The sequence below is a fragment of the Pleurodeles waltl genome, chromosome 7 (assembly GCF_031143425.1).
Source record: "Pleurodeles waltl isolate 20211129_DDA chromosome 7, aPleWal1.hap1.20221129, whole genome shotgun sequence".
NCBI classification, from domain to species: Eukaryota; Metazoa; Chordata; class Amphibia; order Caudata; family Salamandridae; genus Pleurodeles; species Pleurodeles waltl.
Window position 1 is genome coordinate 543,829,789 of NC_090446.1, and position 26,025 is coordinate 543,855,813.

The following is a 26,025-nucleotide window of genomic DNA, read 5'->3' on the forward strand; positions in this document are numbered from 1 at the left end:
GGGCTACAGCAATGAATGTGCCGCCCTGTGTGTGACAAAGCACAAAAAGGCTCCCAGTCTGCCACTGCAGATTGGAAGAAAAGGGGTCACACTGCTAGTTCAACTTTGCCACTCAAACTAATGGCAAAGCCACCACTTCCCTTAACAATATATTCAAGTCCCTCCTAAAGAAGGCCTCTGGAGCCCTGAGGCAGCGGGCTGTATATTATTAAGTAGGACATATATATATATATATATATATAAAAAATCCCCCAAAGAGAAAAACGCCATAGTTCACTGTTGAAAGAGGCACTTTATTCGCCACTCGTAATTAAGAGAAGCCAGTAATTCCGGACGCGTTTCGGCTGATACCAACAGCCTTATTCATAGGTGCATGGCTCTCAAGTGGAATTTATCACATGGTGAAACCAATCACCCATTTATACTGTGGCCTTAAAGTCATAGCGCTGCTTAAAATTATTAATCACGCATTTGAGTGCTTTAAGTCACTTATTTACACAGTGTTTATTCTTGGTTTCAAAATACACTGTTCATAATATTTCAAACCTTGCTACTGCCACTTATTCATTGTTCAAGATACACTGCTGCATTTCCGAAACAGATTCATTCTCATAATTTTCAAAGTGCCCAATAGACATATTACGGTATTTCTCAAAAACAGTGTTTTAAAGTTTATCACCTACAATCTGCTGATTTTCCATTCCTTCCAGCCTCCTTTAAATGCGTCCTTGTTTTTATATTATCGCTTCACTAAATGCCGCTTAACAGTGTACAGTGAACAGTGTATTTTGAAACGAAGAATAAACACTGCGTAAATAAGTGACTTACAGCACTCAAATGCATGATTCCTGATTCCTGGCACCCTGAACTTCAGATCACATTGGAACTGGAATGAGGACCAAGGAATTGCTGCACTGCTGACCCCTGAACTGCACAAAGAGAGGCTGCAATGTTAGCTGGACAGCACCTGCTGCATCTTGGGCTAGCAAAGAGAGGGCTGTACCTGTGGCTCCAGCCCCAGACTAAAGAAGTGACTCCAAGGGTCAGCTGGATGGCTCCCTGGAACCAGCACCAGAGCGAGGAAAACTGCAGTATCCACTTTGGAAGAATCCCCACTGATCTCTGCTGGGTTCTCCAAGAGACTAATCCTCGATGGCCAAAAGTTGAACCTAAGTTAGTCGGATCCAGGAGTGTCTCCTGATTCCAGCCTGGTAACACAAAAGGGACACCAGCCTCCACCAAAGGATGCTGATGGGACAGCTGTGTACAGAGATCAGTAAGCCAGCTGCCCATGACCTTCAACTGGCTCAAAGACGACCTAGAGGGACTCCAACCTCTGTGGCCAAAGTCACCCCATCTGACCCATGAATCGAGGAATATTTGCACAGGGACCCCCATCAACCGCACAACAGCTGGAGCATCCTTGAGCATCTTCAGCTCTTGTAACCTCAGCATCAGGCCCACTCCACTGAAGTCTATGTTCGTTGTGCTTTAAAGTATGGAACTGGACTGGAAAATGCCCTGGTGGCCAGGTAACTGCCCAAATCCACACCATTGCCATGCCCCCTGTTTGGTACTGTTAAATGCTGTCCACTAGTTCCTTTGTTCAAGCCTTACTGCTCAAAGCCATAGCTACCCCAGGTTGAGCTTAAGGATGTTCAAATGAGTCTACCTGGACCCAAAACAGTTTTGTGTGTGTGTTCCACGGTAAAGCAGCATAGCCAAACCATATAATACACCCAAATCCTCACAGGTAAACACAACAGAATATGGGTATCTGGCACCACCGCTTGGAGAGATATACCATCAAACCTTTGTGGGAAAATTCACCTACAGGAAAGTGAAGAAACTTCCAAACGTTCCAATGCCTACATAGTCCTATGGGCTTTCTAGATAAAGCTCAGAGTCACATTTCTGTTCAGTTTTCCCTGCTATAGACATTTTCAGTGCATGGTCTTCAGATGTTTTTTTAAATTTCTCTCTCCTCTCTATAAATATTATATAACACGTATGGGTTCTCTTCCTATACCAACTCACTGACTGTGCAATATTGCTGGCTAGAGGGTATTCGCACACCCTAAAAGGTTGGAGTATTTGCACAAGTGTTGCATGCCCATATGCTCTTGATCTCTCTTTTTATTGAAATACTCCCTTATTTAGCTTTTTTTTTTTTTTTTTTTTTTTTTTTTTAAAGTACCGCTTCCTCTATCCGCCCCCTTCGATTTACAATTGGCAGGACAAAGACACAAGTACAAGCATTGTTTGACAATATTAGCTCCACTCTTCTTCTCCCAAGTGAGCCTTGTGTGTGAAGTGACACATGGGTAAGGTATTCACGACCAGGAAGGGCACACAAATGAATGGCATCTCTGTGGGCCAGGATCTCATGCATGTTACAGCTGGAAGAATGCCAAGGGCCCAGATGAGACATGTGAGGAACAATGGGCTGTGTAAAGCATATTATGCAATGAAAACACTAAATGACACGTTTGTCTGTAGTCGGTGGTGGGGTTGTGCTGTACAAATGGCGTCCTTTGTGCAGCTCTGAATTTGCATTCCCTCCAAAGAGGCATTTCTGCCACATGAACAGTGAAGGCAGTGCCTACAACCCTACTGGGGGTGACAACTCTGCTCAGAATACAATTTAAAAGAGCCCCATCTGTGATCTCACCCGCAGTCCAAGCTCACTGTGGCTGTAGTCCACTGGCTGGCAGAGGTAGCTGTAATCGGCACGAAGAGAAGTCACCAAGAACTAAGAAAAAACAAGAGGAAAGAATATTGAATAAGCATTTGCAGTGCAATGGGTCTCGTATTTGCTCGAATTAGAGTTATTGGCGTTTTAAAACTCCTAACTGGACTTTTCTTGCCACAAACTGAAAATGAAAAGTTAATCAGTTTCACATAAGCGAGCCGATTCACTGCGCCATGAGCATCATGGTGAAGAGAGACACAAAAGGAAAAAAACTCGCTGTCAAACTTATCGGCAAAAGCGCAATTAGCCATGCCACAGGGGCAATGGCCAAAGGCGGTAACAAAACCTCCCCAAGGAGCGACAAATGTAAACCATTTACCAATGTAATCAAATTATTTTTAAAGGGCAAGCGCACGAACGAGTGGTAGTGATGGGTGTGAGGTGGGCGTTGTTAAAAGCCCAGATACATACCAACAGGTCGGAGAAGCAGCGCTTGCGCGCTGCTATGCTCAACCTACGAATGAATTTTAGTTCTGGATTTTAGGTTGTCATAGCTGCCAAGGTTTCAGATTACATAAGTGTGACATTATCATCGTTTATGAGTGACATTCCATATCTTCTGTGAGACACTTAGAACGAAACGTAATTTTCAAAAACAAACAGAAAAATCTCTTTGATACGATACATATAGGAAATTATCCTCATTGGTGCAACAGCTACAACAGTTAAACCTTCCTCGACGCTTATCATCAATCCCAACTATAGACTTTTATAGCAGCCGCACTGATAACTATTTTTCCCACTGGGAGACAAGCAAAGGAGGGCTGCTGCTGTGCTCAAAGGAGCTGCATGGGTCTGACCCTTGATGTGTGGCACTCGGCGAGGCTAGGTTGTGTCACAATATGATCTGAGAACGTAATACCCCCTTGCAAAAATCCAGGGGTCACTCGAGCAAAGAACTTACAAGGGATGGTCAGTTTAGTTGGTTTCCCCGGTTCCATGGCTTGGATATTAAGGAACAAAGCGAATATGGCAGTTTGAAGATTTGAGATGGTAAAACAGTTAATCTCACATTTAATTTTCCAGCCTCGGCAACTGGTTTTACAGAGTGTTTACGTCAGCACAGTATTGCCAGCTCCACAGCAAGGATGTGCCCGTTGTATTAATGCGAGCGTGCTGCTGGCACTGACAAGTGGCAGAGCAGGGTCTGCAACCCGAGAAGTGAATCAGAGCTTCATCCACGGAAGGGAGAGGACGACATTTGAAAAGAAGCGGGGCTTTAAGTTTGATGAAAAAAGTGGGGGGCGTCCCTAAAAGGCCCCCCAGCCTATATAATTAAAGGGCCTGGCTTAAACATATGCACTAAAATTCTCTCAGAGTGCCGCCCTACACACACTGGAATAGAATCACAACTGCAACTAGCATACGGGACCACTGTTCTGTGCGCTTCGCAGAGAGGCCAAGGATTGGATGAGCACGAATTGTGAATACCTTTTTGCCCCTGGTGGGCACTGAGAGAAACCCACACTGCCATCAACCACAACTCAATTGCGCCCAGTTATAAACACCCGAATGTGGCTTGATACAAATTGTGCACTAGACAAGAGTAATACCCTGCCTGAAAAAAACGTTAACACAGCATCCTGGAAAAATCAAACACTCACAGAGAATGCAAATAGGAAGGGCATGGGTTATCTTAATGTTTTGTACACTCAGTTCAGAAATCGATCAGTGTTTTTGCATGAAAAGTTAAGCACATGAATACAGGACCCGAAAGAGACCTGTTACAATGTCGGTTTTAAATGGCCCACTTAAAGCTTTGAATAGAAGTTAGTAGAAAGGAGCATATCTTAACATTTCCACAGGCTGAAAGGACTATGGGGCTCGTTTAGAAGTGAAAGGCAATAGGTGAGCGTTTTTTTTTTTAACTTCATAAATCTTATACTCGGTCCATTGGCACTGGCGTGCATTACATGAGTACCAGTAAAACTACATTAAGGCAAGGGGAAATCATGTAATTCGGTCAGTTACATGATGTTGAGCCGACACCAGGGATAGATCCTAGTTCTCCAGTCCAGAGTTGGTAGCTCTGGCCTAACACCCCACCCTCTTCCTCTTACATTGTATTGTAGCTCCTTAAGCATTCCTGAATGCAATGAGGGCGTGGTGGGGGCGGGGTAAAAAATGTGGCTAAAAAGAACTAAATATGATGTAAGTATTTGGTTGACCTGTCGCAGTCAGGTAAATGCATTTAAAAACACACCTTAAATGAAACATAAATGAAAGTCAAACAAATCAGTGGGGACTGCACTTTTACATTAGGATACCTCGAATGGCTAGTGTGATCACTGCCAATGTCTGTGTTTTACCAGAAAGCCATATCATTGAGTCAGTGCAGTGGAGGGGGGTAACGTGCATTTTTTTGGGCTCCAAGGTCCCAGCCTGTGACAGAAAGTACTGTTAATATGTCATTATTTAACCTTACATTACATACAGTTTAAGGTAGGCTGCCACAAAATGTGCAAAAAGATGTAGATTTAAGGTTAAAAGTGCATAGGTATACACCCTTGTCCAAGAGGGGACCACAATCCTAGTCAGGGTAAGTCACAACACAATCCAAATTATCCTGTGCCCACTCTCTGGTAGCTTGGCACGAAGCAGTCAAGCCTAACTTAGAAGGCAATGTGTAAAGTATTTTGTGCAGTAAGTCATACAGCAACATAGTGAAAACACGACAAAACTACACCACACAGGTTTAGTACAATAGATAATATTTATCTGAATAAAATAAGGTAAAAACAATGAAAATCCAATGTACACAAGCAAAATTATGAATTTTTAAAGATTAAATCCCACTAAAGCACTTAGAAACTCATAAGCTCCAAACAGGGCTATCACGGCGTCATCGACGGAGTCGTTCCTAATAATCGACACCACAGGCACCGGTCACGGAGTCGTACAGACCACCAGGCACAGTACCTTTGAAAACAAAACAAAGACATTGCACGGAGTCTTGGAGATGAAGCGTTGCGGGAGCCGGTGCAGGTTCAGTTTCTTAGGGCATCTGGGGAGGTGAGGCATCGGTTCCATACTGCAAGGCGAGGCATCAGTTCCGGATGGTTGCAGGGGGAGCTGCTGTGGCATCGGTGGCGAGACGTCTGTTCTTTGTGACTCAGCGGGGGTCGATGAATCCAGTCGGTCAAGAGGTGATGAGTTGACTTTGTAGTGTTGCGATCACACTGCCTGATGTCAGGCTTGCGCTGCAGGCCATGGACGTTGTGTGCAGTGAGGCCCATAGAGCCGGAGCAGGCATCAGGCGAGGCATCTATGCTGGAGTCGCTGAAGTCAGAAAACTAGCTAGGAGCTAAGAGGTGATGTTTTGTTGGCCCTGAGACTTCAGAACAGGAGACAAGCTCAATCCAAGCCCTTGGAGAGCACTTTTGGGGAAGGCAGGGTCCTTCCAGCAAAATTAGAGGCTAGCAGACATCAGGGCAACAAGTAGGGCAGCAGTCCTTCTCAGCAAAGCAGTCCAGATGAGTCCTTTGGGCAGCCAGGCAGGTCCTCTGACAGAGTTCAGGCATAGGGCCAGAAGTGTCTGATTTGGTGGGGTCAGAGACCCAGTTTATATACCCCAAAATGCCTTTGAAGTGGGGGAGAATTCAATGAGTGTTTTTGAAGTGCACACATTCCCTTTTCAGTCCAGTCCTGAAGCCAGGATCCCTCTGGGGGGTTATCAGTCCTTTGTGAGAGGGCAAGTCCCTGGCCTTTGAAGTGTAAGAGAGGGAGCCCCTCCACCCTTCCTGCCCAGGGAGACCCATTTAGTATGTAGATGTGTCCGAGTATCCTGTGTTTTTGGCTGGCAGGGTGGAATGCACATGGGGAGCTGTCAACCGGCAAGGCCAGATGTGGACTGCAGAAAGGCTGTAAGGCACAGATGGCAGTAAGTGCAGAAAAATGCCCACTTTCTAAAAGTGGCATTTCTAAAGTAATAATATTAATTCCAACTTCACTAGTAAGTAGGATTTTCTATTACCATTCTGGCCATAGTAAACATGACCAGGCCACTCCTTCCAGACCAGAACCTACCACTCAAAGATATAGGAGGGCAGTTCTAATGCTAGTCTATGAGAGGAGCAGGCCTCACAGTAGTGGAAAACAAATTTATGAGTTTTTCACTACCAGGACACGTAAGACACATAAGTACAAGTCCTGCCTGCTGCATAGCACCCTGCCCTACGGGTTACCTACGGCATGCCTTAGGTGTGACATATGTAGAGAAAGGGGTGTTTAAGGCTTGGCAAGTAATTTTAAATGCCAAGTTGAAGAGGCAGTGATACTGCACACACAAGCCTCGCAATGGCAGGCCTGAGAAACGGTTAAGGGGCTACTTATGTGGGTGGCAAAATCAGTGCTGCAGGCCCACTAATAGCAATGAATTTACAGGCCTTGGGCACATGTAGTGCACTTTACCAGGGACTTACAAGTAAATTAAATACGCCAATTGGGTATGAATCAATTTTACCATGTTTTTAAGGCAAAGGCACATGCAGTCTAGCACAGATTAGCAGTGGTAAAGCGTCCAGAGTCCTAAAGCCAGCAAAAATGATGTCAGAAAAAGAAGAGGAGGAAGGCTAAAGTTTGGGGGTAACCCGTCAGAGGCCATTTTCCAACAGTTTCAAAATATAGATTTTAGTAATACACAATCACATAGTGCAAACATGTTTCTCGCTATGAACCCACATGCCAGGTGTTAACACCGTTACAGTACCTCTCAAAAAGAATAAATCACTAAGATTTAAGTGACTACATCAATAAAAGCGAATACTGGCTTACAAGCAGCCTTTACATTTACAGATAAACCAATTGCACATATTTGCATTTCTTTCAGGCCGCTTTATCATTGTTTAGCTGCCTGTCTTCTCGGCTTCATAGCATATGAGGCTTTCATCTTTCCTTTGAAGCCGAGACAACTCGACTGTAAGAATCACCTGACCCTTGGCGGTTGTCTTTTCACAAAAACGCACACACACTCCCCTCCCTCCCTCTCGGTTTTGAAAGTCCTACAAAATATTGGCTATGTGACAAAATATTGTGTTGCCTCTCTTAGTACTCCAACCAATCCACAGTCATCTCCCCTTCCACTGGCCCTTAGGCCCCTCACATGCACTTTGTTTGTCATATAATGTGTTTAACCATTACTTGCCAGCCTGATTGTCGGAAAATCTGAAGCTCACCCCCCCTAGTTTTACTGAACAAGCTACTCCCCTGAATTCTATTCATTTCCTGATCTTTACCATTTCCTGATCTTTAACCTGGATGCAATTAAGGGGGAGGGGCAATGCTTAATTTGTAGTCTTGTGTTCCACCCACTGCCCCAGCCAGTGTCATACGAATAAAACTACTGACCATCATACAACTACAAGTGTGACAATTCAGACTATTCCTTCCCTTCAAGCTGGTGTTGACAATTAAGTGTTGTTGCTGAGCACTGGAAACCACCTGATCAAATTAGGCACTGGAGAGGGGGAAAAGGACAGAAATCAAGAGACAAGACATCGCAACAAGCCGTTCACTCCTGAGGTCTAGTGATCCAACAGGCGAACGGTGCGTGTAGAGACTGGAATTAATGCAACGATTGTGCCCTTTTGGATTGGACGTCAATTAGTGGCTGCCAGGGGCAATGACAGCCGTTGCTACCCCTGCCGTTACTGACCCTGGTCACCAGGTTCATTAAAGCAGCAGCAGGAGGAGAAAGTAAATAGGGCTCTTGGGCCCTTTTGCTATCTTTTGTTTGCAGACAGTGCCCTTCCTTTAATCCGTAAATGAGCCATAACCGTGGGATCAGAGGCTAACCGTATAATGCTGTTTGAGTTCAAAGTATGTGGGATGTCATTTACACTAACCCCTGTAACTTTGGCGACTGACATCCATGCCTTCTGACAGACCTACCTGTGATGGAGGACAGTGTTGCCAATAAACTCTAAAAGAGCATGTTTGTGCACTTTCCCCCGATTGGCCAGTGGCCACTGTCACTTGTGTTGGACACAAAGGGAATGTATTGGAGCACACAGATAAAGAGCACTTGTTGCTATGAGCAAGGCAACTGGAACTATGCAGCATGGGAAGACCAAATTATATGGCAAGGTTGACTAAATTATGCAGCAAGAAAAGGCAAATTGTGCTGCATAATGCAACACATTTTGTGATAGTATTACCTCATTGTTGTGTCATTTTTACTCGTTAACACTATCACCTAATTATTAGCAGTTTGACTCCAAAGCACAGCAATAAGCAGCAGAAAAATCTACCCATGGGATGGGCCTTCCAACGCGTGGCAAGACGTGTTGCCACGCTTTTACAAACTTTTGATTAATTTGACCTACAAACAACATTTAAAAAAAAAGGATGGTTTTGTGACAAATTGACAATTATGTGGAAAATGATGCAGCTGCAAAACCTCATAATTCCAGTGGCACTGGCATTAAGTATCATGTGCTGCTCTGAAAGAAAAGAAATGGAACGTCATCTGGACTTTAAAACATTTTTGGTTTCTGATCATTCCCTTCTTCGCCATCTTGTTTTTGTTGCCCATTATATTATTGGGATTTTTAACTTTAGGATTAAGGCACTAGCAGGTGAGAAAATGCTTGCCCACATATTTTGCTTGTACCTTGATTCTGAAACGAAAAAGAAGTGGCAAAATCCAGAAGTCAGAGGAAAAATAATTCTAAAGGATACGGTTATTTTGAATGCATACTACATCGGATTATTTTATTGGTCATGGTTTGACTCCCATGTTATTAAAATGATTTGGCATGATGCACAACGGAATCGCTTGGATAAACTATGGTTTATGTATTAAGATACTTTGACAAGCACGTAAAAAATACACTCAGTGCATGTCAGCAAGCTTTACAAAGATAAAACCAAAAATGCCAAAGTTGCTAGTGTGAATTTTAAAGCAAACAGCCTTCAGAAGATACAGTATAATTAAGGTAAAGCAAAGCCAAAACACAGTAACTTTGCACAACTCCCAGTGGTCAGTTCACGTACCACAAATCAGGGGGCCGCAACAGCGCCAGACCACTCACGACACATGACATTGTTGCACTACTATTTGAAGTACCTTTCATTAGGCCTCATCCGAGATGTTGTACTTACCTCAAAAAACATGTACGCCGAAAGGCCAACCAGGGCCAAGTTATAGGTGATGAGCACGCCGGTCAGCTTGAAAGGCTCCCGCTTCTGCATCAGGCGTGGGCCCACGGCCACCACCAGGAGGTAGAATGAGAAAAGGAGCGCCACGGGGACGGGCGAGTACACCAACAGCCACGGGTCCGTCCGCTTGTCTGGAACGGGAAAAACAAGGGCACGTGTGAAATGTGAAGGCCCGAAGCCATCAAGGATATTAATGTATAGAACTGTGCAAGGGCAAGAGCGCCGTTTAACTCTCTGCCACGATTCTGGCTTCCAGAACCGGAGGACACAAATTCACACAGTTACACCTCGGAGGAAAGCGCTTCTTTGCTGCTGACTACACCACTTGGAGAAAAATACCTATTCTTAAAAACCTGAATGGAGCACTCTATACATAGAATTATTTTTGGAAAGAAAAGTTATAGGCACAGAGCTGTGGCGCTGGAATTTTCAGCACAATTTCTGAGGGAGTCTTGACCCGTGAGGCTAAAACACCCCAGTTCAAAATAATATTAGCACTGGGAGACAGATATTTGTTTGCGCCACATTATGACTCCAGTGCAAAAGAGTGGAAAATAATGTGGACACGTGGTCTCTGGCGTCTTTTTGTATGCGATTGCACCTCGCATGGACAGTTTCTGTCCCGGTCAGGGTCTGACCGGGACAGAAAATGGACCGGGACCACAATTTAAACGTTTAAATGTGACCCCTATTACCGAATTATAAAGCTAAAAAAAAAGTGGACCGTGTTGGTAATTTGGGGCAGTTTTGATCTTGTAAAGCCGTGCTGCATAACTGTTTAGCAAGGTTTGTAAGACTGCATGGATTTGAGTTTGCTGCAGGCAATGTTTGTTTTAAAGCCATCTAAGTAAACAGTCAACGGCCCAGCAGACCATAAGAGAGCTGGTTCTAAGTGATCTGCAGACAAGTTTATGGCTCTTCAGGGAAGAACCACAGGTAAACGGACTCCTGTCGGGAAAAGATATTGTCAAAAGAAATACACGCATTTCAAACAGTGTTTTCCTCTTACCTCCATTTTCCAGGGCCCAGCTGTAAAAATCCTGCACCTTCTGCCAAGTAGAAGTCATCTTCCTTACTGCTGATCAGTGAAACCTTAGCATTGACAAAGCAGATACTAACATGAGGATGGAATTGTGCGATTGAAAGATTGTCTGTATTCTATACCAGTGGTTCCCAACCTGTGGTCCAGGCCCCGTGGAGGTCCCCAAAGTCTTCTCAGAGGGTCCGATCCTGCTTAGAAAATTAAATAATATTAACAGATCAAGAACGTTTATATAAATATTGTGGCTAAATGTACAGGTGAGAATTTTAAAAAGTCCTGTAAATGTCAAGAAATTGAAATAGGAGGCTAAAAATCAAATTAGTATCCTCAGATTGATTTGTGAGAGCAGAGCAGGTGCATCTAACAGAATATACTATGGACAATGTGTGGCTTCAATTGAATTTAAAAAAACGACAATCTTCCTATTAATATATATAGATTTTAATTATTTGTATTTGTTTTAAATTAAATAAAATGTGTTATCATTTGTGTGTGTTTGAAGAATGCATTTTTCTGTATTTTCTGTCTATCGTTTTGCAGTTCAAATCATCTACAATGGAAGGCCTGGGTCCCTGACTTCTAGTAATGACTTGGGGGGATGAGGGGGGCACATTTCAATATTGATTCAGTGGGGATCCCCGGGTTTTAGTAATGATAAAGTGGGACTCCACAAAAGTCAAAAAGTTGGGAACCACTGTTCTATACTGAAAGAGGTAAATTAGACCAAATATCAGCAGGGTATTTAGGGAATCCCATGATCTTCCTAACACCCTAGTTCATAAATACTGAATACATAGCACGAGAAGTGAAAGTACTCTGAAACCTATATACATGTTATATCACATAGGCATCAAATCTTTAGGGGTCATCGACATTAGAAATAAAATGCATTGCAGGTTCTACAGGTGACGGGCTACAATAAAGCTAAAGCTGAAATTATAGAGCATTAACAGTGTATATTTTCATACAGGGGTCTTTAGTTTAAATTGCGAGTGCCAGTCCTGGAAAAGAGAGTATATTCTGGTCCCAACAGGCATCAACACAAGGTGGCACAACTCAGTATGGTACCTGTGCAAGGAGAAGAGTGGGTGGTGATTTCTGAGTGCCGCCAGCTCGCTCCCTGCAGCTCCAAGTTCGAAAAAAACCAGAGCTATGCTTCAGCATCCGTGATGTACTCTCAAGCTTACCCACAATAAATACATCTGTAAACAAGAAAAGTATATTGAGAAAGACAACTTCACAAGACATGTCACATCTGAAGATACCCCAGTCCGAACATCCTTTCACCTCAATCAAAGCAACTTATGACAAAGGCATCTAATTAGGTCTTCACCAACCACCTTCCTGTTTCACCGATTTCCCCCTCTGATGACAAATGCAACGTTGTCAATCCACTATCCAGCGATATGATAAGAAAAATAATAATCAGACATCACACTAATTTAAGTCCGAACATACCACCCCCTTGCCACCCATCCCACCACAAAAACGGTCATCTACAAACCATCTTTTGTCAGAAACGATTTGACATCTCTTAAAACCACCACAAAATTAGACAATATCCTTCCCTCAACCAATGTAGGAAACCTTTACATGGAAGCACTGATCCAACAGCTAAACATATGCAATACATCCCTTTGTTAAGGTCTTTTTCTCATGACATGTACATAATAGCAGGTTTAGTTACTCCTGAACAAAGCCAACTTATATCCCCAGACGACCTTGCCAAGGCCAGCATCATCAATCATCATCCTTTTCTGATGAATTCAAAAATGAGGCAAAACACATATCAATCACTGCACATCACTTGGCAACGGGCAATCACAATAGGCCTCGACTGACAGTAATACATTTGTAACAGAACAAGCCATGCACGTATAGCTATGCAGTGAAGTACATGAGAACAATACACTCCAATGTCTAATGTGCATCTGGACTCCAGAACCCTTGATGTCAGCCCTGGCCACTTACATATCTATTGAAGATACATCAGAAATATCCACCTCTTGTCTAAGACAGTGACACCCATTGGTAAAGCTATCCCATGGCTCCCATGGAGAGCCTGCATGATACACTCGGATACAACCATAATCTTAACCACAGACCATATTCCCAGCCACAGTGCATCTCCACTAAACATCTGGACTTCTAGCCATAAGTTATTTACATCTGGAAACTGATGACTCCTCTGCACTATACCCCACTGTCCTAGCTTTCTGGCCTTATTGCTACAGAGAAGGACATCTAAGCTATCGAATTTTGCCAATATAACTCTGCTTGCTCAACTCTGGGATGTCTCCAACATACGCTCAAACTCTCAGTAATAGGTCGTCTGAACTCAGACCTGTACCCCCCTCAAAGGTATGGGGCATCTGCACTCTACCCTGTCCTCTTACCTACCTGCACCATGCATGTAGGGTTTAGTAACTCACAATCCGGAGACTGTGGTAGAATTCTGGTATTGTAACCAGTCTGCACACCCTGACTTGGGGAAGTTCAAGAACACTGGACTCACACATTCACACTTGACTCTGTAACAGAGTATGAGGAAAGTAAGTGAAGGCTCTCTCTGCCTCAGCGAGGGACAAACGTACTCATAACTCCTGGGTTAAAAGTCAGTCAAGGTAAAGACCCTTGTGGGTTGGGGAACGTGAACTAGTGGGGAGCTGGGTATATGAAGGCTGTCTGTAACCTGGAGATTACTCTCCTTAAAGCCAGTCAAGGACAGGAGTGTGTGGCTACAATGAGTCATCCATGCAAAGATGGGGATTGGCCAAAATGCCACTAGGGCCATTTAAACCGTGGGCCAAGGCCCTGCATGGCCACAGTTGCGATATGCCTTGTGGTTGTCGTGATACAATGCCCACTTATTACTCCGGTGATGCAGTGCTTTTCATTTTCTCTGGTAACAAAGGTTGTCCACTATAACCAGTTTAACTTCAGAGGTATCATACGTCCTGGCTTCTTGGCAAACAGGAATCACCACCAGAGGTCCAGATAGCTCCCCAAGGTCCCCTCACAAGTCAGTCACAAAGCAAATGCCCTCAGTTGATTGATGTTTATATAGACGCCATTACAACTACACATTCTACTATGTATAACAGAACTACACTGACACAGATGAAGTTAGGGTTACCGCTAGCAGGACGGTAATGAATAGTGTTTTGGACTAGAGGTAAGTGTAGGGACTAGGTATATTTTACAGTTGGCCTTAGTGTTAGTTGGGCTTGGAATACACTTTAAGACAAGCTTCAAGGTAAAGCCTAGAGCTTGGCTAGGGTGAGAGTAGGGTCTGGATTTGGGTTATGCTTAGTGATCTACAGAGGTACAATTAAAGTTTAGGAGCAGAGTGGGGATTAGGTTGCGAGGGAGTTTAAGTATTAGTCTCGGGATTACAGTTAAGATAATGTGTAGTGTTCGGGTTCATGGATATGTACTGTTGATATAGCGGGGTCAGGGTAGTGGCTAACTACACCAAGTGCATTCTTGGTGGACACAGTGGTAATTTGATAAAGAGGGTTTCAAAACACCATCTCATGGCACTGCTACTCACACTGTGGCTCTCTATGTAAGCATTTCCCAGATGGCCACACTGCAAATCATGAAATAAAACACGAGTATCAGTGAATGGCCATATACAGTGCCCCTTTCAATCGTCATGGAAGGAGTCAAATTGAAACTTACAAAAACGTTTTTCCAACTTCCAGATTAACCACACCATCACGTTGGTGGCTACTTCGGGTGGTGCTACATATGTGCCACTGCTAGCAAATATTTATGCCCACTAATTTGACCCATCTAATGCAGAAAGATAATAAATAACCAACATAGAATAGATATCAAAACATGGTATATAAATGCAGTGATGTTTTTGTCATATGGACCACAACATATGAGTCATTACGTGATTTCTTTAGTCAGTCCATTAAGCAGCTTCTGCACTTCACATTAACTAAACAAAAAATCAAATTAACAGACTTGGTCTACACTTGGTATAGCTGGAAGAAGGAAAATGGAAAACAAGGTTATGTAACAAGTCAGCTGACATAAATGATATGCTTAGGTTGGACAGTTATCATCCCTAGGCTCTAAAAGAGAAATTGCTCCATGGACAATGGGTTTCACAAAAGGACCCCTGGAAGGCATAAATGGTTTCACTACTGCAGATTTCTCAGCTACAAGTGCAGAGAGATCTGCAGTAGTACATCCCTACAAGGGGTGGGATGTGGGTGTAATAAGGCGTGATTAGCAGTGGCGGCTGCCACTCAATGTGGGTGGTGGGGCACGGGGGGCAGGGCAGTCAGGGCGGGGTGAAAAGAAAAATGCTTATCTGTCGGGGAGACGCATTTGTGTGCCCTCCGTCCTCATCCTCTTCCTCTTCCTGTTGTGAGGCTCCCAGCTAATCACAATGCTGCTGTCACCAGCAACAATCGTGATTGGTTTAAGTGGCCTGCTTCGCCGCTCAGACTGGGAGTGGGAGCCTGGGCATATTCTCCACTAGGCTGTATAATACAGCCAGGTAGAAAACATGGAAAGTGCGCATATCTATTTGGCCGACCCAATACGGTCGCCCAAACAGACATGTGCACTTTATAGTGCACATAGCCCTCCTCCGACCCCCTCCCTCCAGCCCAGCCCTGCCCAGTCCCTTCTCCCAGGAAAAATAAAATGATGATAATGTAGCGTACATTACTATCATTTTATTTTTCCTTTCCATTGGGGTGACGCTTCTCCACACAATCCAGTGGGGGGACGCTTCTCCACACAATCCAGTGGGGTGACGCTTCTCCACACAATCCAGTGGGGTGATGCTTCTCCGCCTCAGTGGAGGAGCCGTCCCTGGTGATTAGCCTTGTAAGTATCTGAATATGCTTGTGGGCATTCACAAACTAAAATCCGATCTTTGCCACACTGGAAACCGCCAGATATTCACTCCAGCCAAGCTGAAGTAATGTGCATTCCTGGATGGGAAGGGGATCAGGTAAGCCACAGATTTGGTGAGGGGTTTAGGGGAAAGCGTTCTCTTGGGGAAGCAGATCAAAAAGAACCAGCAGAAAAATAAGAACAGCACAGTGGACGCCACTCCCCCATGAGCAAATTCTAATGCATGTAGAATTAATCACATGGGAAATGGGGCCCAGGGAAGGTGTCATACAACAGTCGTATAGGGCTGCCTGGAAACCCGAGTCGGACACTGTTTTTCCAGGAGTTCTAATGGAAATATGAGAATAATATAAAGTAATACATTTGCACTTATATGTGAAAGTACTTTTTTGGTCCTTTTTTGTGAATTGTCTCCAATAAATACAGATTAGCAGAAATTGTTTTTACACACAACAATTTGCCGTTTTGGATATTTTGACTACCAAACTAGGAAAGCAAGATTATCCAGTCGTTATTTGCGAGAGAATGCATAAGAGAGAAAGTCTCTTGTAAACTTTTCCAAAAGGCCAGATTACATTTGTAGCTGCTTATAGTCCTGGATCCAACTGGTTGAAGTAGAAGGTAACATTGCTGAATTGTAAATGTAGGGGAACATAACATACCAGAATCCATCCTTTTGCATTAAAGAGGAGGGAATATCCTGGTGTAAGTTATCAGCACACATGCTGCTTGTCAATTTGTTAATATGCTCTTAACTTTTTTTGCATTTTTAGAAGCTTGTGCTGTTAACTGATTTTAGTTCTGTGTAAAAACTGAAAACTCAGTTTTATTTGCTGCTAAACTTTTAAAAGGAAAAGTCACGGGTGTGGTTGGGGATTTCATTGGGGAAAAGGGTATGCGCAAACTCGCATTGGTTGGGTTGCATGTACTTTCCTGCAATCTGGTCTGCCAAAGAGGTTCTGTTTGAGCTGAGAGGACAGGAGATCCCAAAGTTTTTTTACTCACTTCGTGCCACCATCTTGAAAGATTAGTGCTCTAGTGCTCCCTTCGTCTGGGCTATTTTAGAGGCATGCCAGTAGGGACAAGCAGTGGGCAAGCTCGTCTGTGCACACCCATGCCTGGACGATGCCAGGGGCCAGGACCCCAGGTGGTTTGAGGGCTGTCTGCATCATATAGTCTAAACAGGAGTTAAGGCAACTCAAAACTGCCTTGCCTAGGGCCTGCCAGCATGCTAGAGATTTCAGCAGGACTACTGGTAGGTATCTAAAATGTGGGTTTTTACCCACAGACGTGTTTGAAGTAAACAATGGTGTTGAAGCTATAAAACCTCCCAAAACGTGGGGCACATTTTTCTCCATAAACTGCAGGTCACTAGTGCAGCATAAATTTTATATGTTTGATTTGATGAGAGAGCACTGGCCTGATGCTGCGGTCTTTCTCGCATAAAAATGGCTTACAGAGGACTCCTACTCGGATATACTCCAAGCTGTTTTGACGATGTATGCCATCAGTAGGCTAGATAGACGAGGACAGAGAGGGGGAGGTATTGCAGCAATTTTCAAGCAAGAATTTTAATGCAACTTCTTAAAGCTTTGAACTGAGGCAAGTTAAGCGGTCCTCTTTTTTTCTGGCACTGACAGGCAACTGTGCTTTGTCAAAAGCTTTGACCTATCGTCCCTCAGGGACCACCACTAACTTTAGGACAACTGTAGTAGACATCTTAGCCCCATCAGTACTCTGATATGCTAATTTCACAGTGGTAGGAGACTTGAATGTACATCTTGAGGATACTTCTTGCACCACAGCCATGGCAGTGGCAGCAGACCTGGAAGGCTTGCAGCTGGTTCAGTATGGTAAATCCCAGACAAACAATTTAGGGCAGACTTCAGAACCTTTGTTTTCTAACATAGCTGACACAGTGGTTAAGCAGCCCATGTTACTGGTATGCAAACAAACACAAAGGATGGACGGAATGTAGAGCCAATCAAACATTCACCCCCACTCACACATATGGGTTTAATCCACCAATTCTTTTGCTCACCACGGCACCCCAGTTTGGACCCAGCCATATGCAAATCATTCTTGACCCTGTTCCCCATGGGAACAGTCCAGCCCGAAATGCCAGGCCAAATCGCCCCTGGACCAGAAACAGGCATCCTGGGACCGGTTTCAGGGTATCACCCATCATCTGCCATGCTAGCTTGAATCCAGTGGCATAGTGAGCCTGGGACCTACGTCTGGGCATACCCGGTGCACCTAGGACGGATCACTGGTATGGCGGATCACTGTGAAGCCCCGTTTCTGGTTCCATACGAAAAAGCACCCTAAATGGCTCAGGCCACCTTGGTAGCGTGGACCAGGCGCTGGGATAAAATATCCTCCTCGCCATTTTGTTGCCCTCTGGTGACTAACTGACAGAGCCTGGGTCCTTGTGTAGAGACAGCAGATTTACAAGTAGAAAACTGGATTAATTAAGCTTTGGATCAGATTGCTCCTTGCGGTAGGCGGGCCTTTCATAGGGCAAGACCCTCAGCGGAGTGGTTTAATGCAAAGCTTCTAGAGTTAAAGAAAATTGCAAGCGGCTGGAGCACCTCTGGCACAGGACTATGAGCCTGATCACAAAAGAAATTATAAGACAGCATTAAGGGCCTGATTACGATCTTGGCGGATGGAATATTCCTTCACAAATGGGACGGATATCCCGCCTGCGATATTACAATGTTCATTATGGAACTTGTAATATGGCAAACGGGATATCTGTCAGTTTGTGACGGAGTATACCATCCGCCAAGATCGTAATTCGGCTGTAAACGTCTACAGCAGGTGCATTAAAAAGGCATGATGTGAATTTTATATTAATAAAATCCAACAGGCCCAAGATTTCTCCTGTGAGTTTTTCAAGGTAGTGAAGTCTCTTTCTTCACTAAGCACTGTTGCAGGGTCCCCCACCCCTAGAGAAAGGCTGAAATATGTTAGCGCACTTTTTCCGGGATATGGTAGCCAACATTTACAACACTTTTCCAGCTGAAGCTAGAGATGCCCCCTGCCTGAACGTACAGTTTGAAAATTCAGAGACAGTTTTACGTTGAATAGCTTCAGTCCTATTGAGGCGCAAGAGTTAACTGCTGTATATGAGCAGTTAAATCAGGCTCACCAATAGATCCTGCCTCTCTGTCTATTCTGGAACAAAGTTTGGAGGTGATCGATGGAACGAGGTTTGGAGGTGATCCACCCAGTTCTAAATTAAGGAACATCTCTTTCAACTCTGGCCGGGTCCCAAGGAGGTAGAAGCATGTTGTGGTGGTCCCGCTTTTTAAAATAAAAAATAAAAAAATAAAAAAATAAAAAAACATAGTTGGACCCAAGCAAGCTGGAAAATTATCAACCGGTTTCGCTCCTTCTACTTTTTGCTATAATTACAGAGAAAGACGTTAATAAAAAGATCTCAACTTTTATGGAGATACATGATTTGATGATTAAATTTCAATCTAGGTTCCGTCCTACATACAGCACCGAGTTGTCCCTGCTGCTGGCGACAGAATCTGTGCTCCAAATCTTGGATGCTGGTGACTCGGCAGAGATACTGATGTTGGATCTTAGCAGCGCTTCTGACACCGTGAACCACAACATATTGTTAAGGAGACTGTGGAATAGGGCACAAAGTATTGGGATGGGTTGAGTTCTTTCTGCAAGCACGCACCTTTCAGGTGGCATTGAAGCCTCTTCAGTCCAGGGTGCTTCCATTGGCGCAAGGAGTTCCACAGAGATCATCATTCAGCCCAACACTGTTTAATGTATATATGTGCGCCCATTACCTGAGGTAATTGAGAGCTTTAGTTTCTTGATTGTGTCATATGCTGATGACACTCAGCTGATTATCACTCTGTCAAAAAATGTTGCCCAGATGGCTGCATCTCTCAGCATCTGCCTGGTAGAAGTCGCTAAGTGGATTGACCTTAATTGTCTGAATCGTAATGTAGTAAAAACAGAGGTTCTGACACTGGGTAACCAGGCAAATATTTGGTCATCAGCCTGGTGGCCCAGGGGGTGGGACCCAGTTCCAGAAGCAAAGCTCAAGATCAAGAATCTCGGCATTTGGGTGGATGATAAATTATCTTGTGATAACCAGATCTCTGCACTGGCAGGAAAGTGCTTTGGTCTTCTGAGAATGTTGAGAAAAAATAATGTGCTTCCTAACACAGAATCCACGAGGACAGTGGTTCAAGCCATGATAGTGTCAAGGCTGGACTACTGTAATGTGCCATACTTGGAAGTGACCCAAAGGAAACTCTTAAAATTAAAAGGTGCAAAATGCTGCAGCTAGGCTTATTTTGAGTCTACCTAAAGGGGCGCCCATGGAAGATGTGCCGAGGCAGCTTCGCTGGCTCCCAGTGAGACAAAGGGTGGCCTTTTAAGTCTTATGCTTTTGCTATAAAGCCATGAACAGTAAAGGGTCGCAGTACCTGCAACCAATGGTGAGACAGGAGTCTTAGATCAGCAAGGGATCTGTTGGCTATAGTGCCCAGAGTGAGGACAGCACAGATGGGCGGGAAGTCTTTTGGCTACCTCGCACCAAAACTGTGGAATTCTCTGCATCGCGAAGTTCGGCGGGCCCAATCATACGAAAGGATTAAAAAAAAAAACTCAAAACATGTTTTTTACTTAGGGTGCAGGGGGCCCTGAGAACTGAATGTAGCTGTATGGGTGATGATACCAAGCACTGGGGCACCTCTAACGGGGTAGCTATGCGCGGTAGAAATCTTATTATTCTTTTTATTATTAAGTTCTGCAGCAACAAGGGACTTTACAAATTTAGGAGTGATCAGGTTATCTCATTATTTGTCGACATAATTTACAATATATTGAGAAGAATATATGTAAACTTAAACTAAGGATCGTGGGACACAAGAGTACCATCAGGTGTGCCAGACTATCTACTACAATGATGACGTATTTCGTACAATACAATGGTGACCAAGTAAGCCTAAAATAGTCAGTCATTGAGAAGTCAAACCGCTAAGGCACATCTCAGACTACATATTTTTATGTGTTAAACCATGATATGGAGTGATCCCACTTTCTGATAACTAATGTGACCATTTGCAGAATGATTTATCTAATCGTGGCTATACAAGTAAATGCAAGTGGATATTTTTAACTTTAATTCCATTAAGGCACTGCAGGACAGTTATGGACTATACACAAGTATTATTATGGCAGCAACTTGAGGTGAATGACTATATCCATCTTATTCCTTGATCTTAGGACATAACAAAGGGGGATAACTGGGCACATGGGCAAAGTCTGGAATGTGATGTACTACCTGATAATACGATGCAAAGGCCTGCATATGAAAAGGTACTTGGATATATGCTCACAATTAATGACATACATACATTTACTAAAATTGAAAGGATTGTATTTTGAGATAAAACGAGTGAAATTACTGAAAATGACAAGTGCATATTTGGAGACAAATCTAATGTATTTAAAAAAAACACAAGAGGGTAATTGAAAATCAATGATTTACTAAACAAACTGATCATTTGGGAGGAAATTAAGATAATTTCTTATATATTTCATGTGGATAATCCATATTAATTTTGGTTGCATTATGTTTATACTGTGCTTTATCTTCTTGCTCGTATGGGTGTTTTGTAATAGCACGTGTGGAAACATTTCATTAGCTTTAACATCACATCTGTCACCTAAGTGCACATACAGAGCCTAGGAATCTGATGCAGCCTAATTCTGTAGTGTTCAGCAGGAAAATATGTTTAAATGGAGTTATAGGTCTTCTACGGCCAGAGACGTAAAATCTGTAAATTTTCGTTTTCATATAACAATGTAATTTCCAAGTAGAATTCCACTCATGCTCATATGAATAAAAACCTACTTTAGGTGGGCAGGCTTAGAAAAGGAAAGCAAGTAAGAGGTCGAAGTGAAGGTAAAAGTATTATAATTTGTGAATTTAAAGCCTTGTGAGGCTTTATCAAGTGGTCTAGCCAGATTATCTGACTGTCTTTAAAACGGTTCTCGACAATTTGTTTGGGAAAGCGTGTGGTAATACACAACATTTGACACCATTTTCTTTCATAATTTTCGAGGGGTTACAACCTATTTGGTTTCCTTTTATTTCAAATGTTTTGGGGGGAGGGGGTAGCAGTAATTGAATAAAACCCCATGAGCTCGCTGTTCTCTCCGTGTGCAATTCTGCCCAGGTTTTTATGTCCACCTGGTTTAAAGTTTAGTAGCTGCACTGATGGAGCTACACTGTCCCTGGTGGACCCTGCTGCACACACCATAACTGGGCCATACCTTCTTCCTGCTGGACGCACTGCTACACATGCTGAGCCATGCATTGCCTGCCGGGTCCGGTTACTGCACCACAAACCATCACTGAGTCCCTGCACTCGAAGTGGGAGTGACCCAAAGTGCCCATACTTTTTATGGACGAGCGCAAAGCGCTCCGTCCCTTCTGTAATCTCGCTTTGGGCTTCAAACCACACCCATGTCACGTCAGTCACTTACATTGGTTCGTGGGCTTGCCTTTTAAAATCCGCTTGCTTTCATTTGTGAAAGGCATGCATATGTCATGCCTTTTCCGGTGTTTAGCCCACCTACACAGCACCGGTAAAGTACCAAAAACATACGAGGCTCGATGTGTTCAGCCTGGGGTCCAGACTACTTTATCTTTTTATTTTCCACGCAGCGCAATTGCGCTGCGTTTTGTTTGCTTTACAACGCTAATAGCTCTAACTCGAACAAATGCGAGACCCGTTGCATTGAAAATGCTTGTTTAATTTGGAAAAAGACAGTTGCTCGTCTCATATCAAAATAGAAATGTCCCAGCACGGGTAATTCCGACATTTGCTGAAGTCGAAAGAAGTGAGTCTGCAGAGCTGGTGAGGCCCAGGGAGGAAGAAAAACAAGAAACAAGCTTCCTTGCTAGGGTGCCTGCTACCTGAAAGAAATGGAAATGTGCCCAATTGGTTAATTTGCAAATGTAAAGGCTGCTTGGAATGCATTGGTCTATAGAGTCACCTAAAGAATGCTTCCTTATGACAAAACGAAGGTACTGTAAGGTGACCAACTTAACTGTGGGGTGTGTGCTATTAATGGACAGTTATAAAAAAAGAATCCTACATTTTGAAAACACTTTATCTTATTCTAAATATTGTTCTGCGTTTTGTGGCAGCCTGCCCAATACTGGGTATAATGTAAGTTTAAAAAATGACTTACATATTCATAGTGCTTTCTGTCACAGGCTGTAACATCATAACACAAAAACGCACAATTCACTACTCTCCACTGCAGCAACCAGAAATCAGTTCTTAACGTACAGACACACGTGCAGTGATCACATTAACCAGTAGAGATTTCATAACATAAAACAGTACATCGCCCACTAATTAGTTTAATTTACATTTATTCTTCTTTTAAGGTGTGCATATGCAGTTATCTGAAGGTGAAAGACAAACAAAAGTGAAATATATTGCTCTTTTTAGCCATGTCTTTCATCCCGTCCCCACGGTCACTGACCCTGTACCTAATGTACTCAGAATCACAATCCCCATATTTTAATGCACTTCGATCGCTGGCCACAATACCACTGCTTGCTGTATATGAAATCACCTGATCTTATTCAATTGGAACAATGCTTCAAATGGGCAGGTACTGTCAGGTACGGAGTACCAGCACATTTTAAGCGCTCTGACGTGTTGTAATCTATCTGTGGGCTTTTAACCACTCACCTATCACTGTCACTCGTTCATGGGCTTGCCTTTCAAAAATCCTTTGATATCATTGGTAAAAGCTTTACATTTGTCCCTCCTTGGGGCAGTTTATTTTACCACCTTGGCCATCGCCCCAATAACATGCATATTTGCACTTTTGCCGATACGTTTGACTGCGAGCAAACCTTTAATTTTGTGTCTCTCCTTCGCGCTCATGCTGATGTTGGCCATGGCACTTTGAATCCGCTCACTTATGTCAACTGTTTTACTTTATTTTCAATTTATGTGGCAAGAAAAGTCACGTTAGGAATTTACAAAGCTAATAGCTCTTACTCTAGCAAACTCGAGGCCCACTGCATTGCAAATGCTTGTTTATTTTGAGATGGAGAGTACCTGCACTTCTACAAAAAAAAAAAAAAAAAGTAATACTTTTTATTGGAGAGCACGAGCACGAGCACGAGCACTTCTCAGAATCAAGCAGGTACTCTGATACAGAGTACAAGCACTTATATTTTTCCATTTCAAGCACTGAGTTTGAACAGTTTCACAAAGTAAATGCTGCGTGTTCATTCTTGCATAATCACTATCGGACCTTACCACACTGGACCTCGCGACACACTGACAATGTATTTCTATAGTACTTTTAGGCCCAGAGATTGTAGGCAAATGCATGTTTGTGTATGGCATGGGTGTTGATTTTTGGAGCGAGAGAAAGTGTCTGGAGGTCCAAGAGATGGAGAAGTTGTTGAAACTTACTGTATACATGCCATCACTGCCGATTTAGGTGCGAGTGTAATTAATTTTTAAAGCTAAGAATGTTTACTTTAACTTTCGCCCTCTAACAAAATGCTGCACTTCAACGTAAGTCAGTAGGGCTTAGCGTGACTGACTGCTGCATTAAAACCTTAAGGTGCCAGGCCCTTCACTGCAGGGGCTTACTTTCTCCATAGTAGTAACATTGTGGGGACATCTCTTTACACAAGTACACTAGTTCCTAAACCTGTCTCTGCAGAGTATATTCACGGTCATAAGTCCTCACCAGGTAAACAAACGCATTTATTCCGGAGTACTTCCGCACAGATCATGTTAACAGTTTCCACGGTCCACCCGAGGTATTAACAAGTATCGTACTGTAGCATTTCTATAGCTTGCTCCCACCCCTCTGCTGGGCCACAAAGCGCTTTCTCTGGTCTTGTAATGGGAAGCTCAGTCTGTGGTGCGTGCAGGTGACCGGCATGAAGATCAAAGATGTGCACTCTCGCTGTTCAAACTCTTCACAGGTCCTCGCACTTTTTTGAGGTACTCCGCCCCCAGCCCGCCACGCTAATGAATAAAAAGTGACGAGATGTTTTCTCAGGCGCAACGGTGTGTTAAATTGGAGAGAAAGAGGAAATTCAAGAAAGGAAACGTTGACCCTACAGAGCATTTCGATAACAGCAGATGTTTGTAGAGCGCGCTCTAACCCTTCTCCAATTGATATTTGAATTCATCTCCTGCATCGAGCTCGTCCTAAGCCACCTGCCCCCACCCCTCCCTGGTACCTGCAGTTTCTGCCCTTCCTCCAGCTGGCTCCGCCGACTCCGATGCTTGCCGTGTGCCCGCTCCCTTTCATCAAAACCACAGCAGTTATACAACGAGGCGATTGTGACAGTGAGCACACACCCTCCCATCATGACCGCCCTTCCTCCCACCGCTGTCAGATTAACCCTTTACAGGCTCAACAAAAGGCGGCGGTTCATGACAAAGGCGACCTAGCACCATGTGGGGTGGGTCCGCTCTTGAAAGAGCCCAGGGGACCCGCCGGGCCTGGTTGGAAGATACAGCCCTTGTGAAACATGCAGTGCTCAATTTGTGCTTGTTGTTCACGGAGCTGGGCACCGGCACTTTTCTGCCTCAAGCATTTACTGCGAGCAAAAGACACATATGAGAAAGACGGAGGAAGAGAAAAACGAAAAAGCGTCACAGAGTAGCGTGCTACTCGCCGAAAAGCGCTTCAACGCCTCATCAGGGGTAGTAAGCGCTATACAAATACTATTACAATACAATACAATACATTACAAAGCGGAAAAGCAGAAAGGTGCAGGACTGAGCCAAGGGGCAGGCAGTGGCTTTAAATAGACTGAAGAGGCCCGAGGTGGCTTAAGGATTACGCTGCCTCAGTAGTCTCTGTGCGCACATTTTACTGCGGTAGTCGTGTGTTTTAGAGGAGGGCTTTGGGCACCGCCACGTTTTTATTTACAAATTAAGCACTGGAAATAAGGGTGCTTACAGATCATCCTCAGACTGATATCTCTGTGCAAGGGCGCAGCTACCAAATAGTGCACATGAATTTTATATAAATATAATATATATATATATCTATCTATCTATATATATATATATATATATATATACACACACACAGAAAAAAAAAAGGTTACAAGGGACGTTATATTTAGGTTCTGAAGTTACAC

At 43.7% G+C, this 26,025-nt stretch overlaps 1 protein-coding gene across 3 annotated transcripts in view; it reads right to left on the reverse strand.

Annotated features, from left to right (window-relative positions):
- The window catches only part of LOC138304330 (very long chain fatty acid elongase 4-like), a 60,485-nt gene extending 35,247 nt beyond the window's left edge, over window positions 1-25,238 (reverse strand). Inside the window, exons 1-6 of one of the 3 annotated variants that reach the window (XM_069244291.1) lie at window positions 25,114-25,238; window positions 12,021-12,154; window positions 11,089-11,140; window positions 10,920-11,002; window positions 9,854-10,041; window positions 2,672-2,752 (exon numbers count right to left, since the gene is read on the reverse strand). In XM_069244291.1, the coding sequence (XP_069100392.1) occupies window positions 2,672-2,752; window positions 9,854-10,041; window positions 10,920-10,977 (327 nt within the window). In that variant the 5' untranslated portion in view covers window positions 10,978-11,002; window positions 11,089-11,140; window positions 12,021-12,154; window positions 25,114-25,238. Of the gene's footprint in view, window positions 1-2,671; window positions 2,753-9,853; window positions 10,042-10,919; window positions 11,144-12,020; window positions 12,155-25,113 lie in introns of those variants that run through there. The other 2 variants (XM_069244290.1, XM_069244292.1) reach the window with 2 other exon arrangements.
- Window positions 25,239-26,025: the final 787 nt, after the last annotated feature.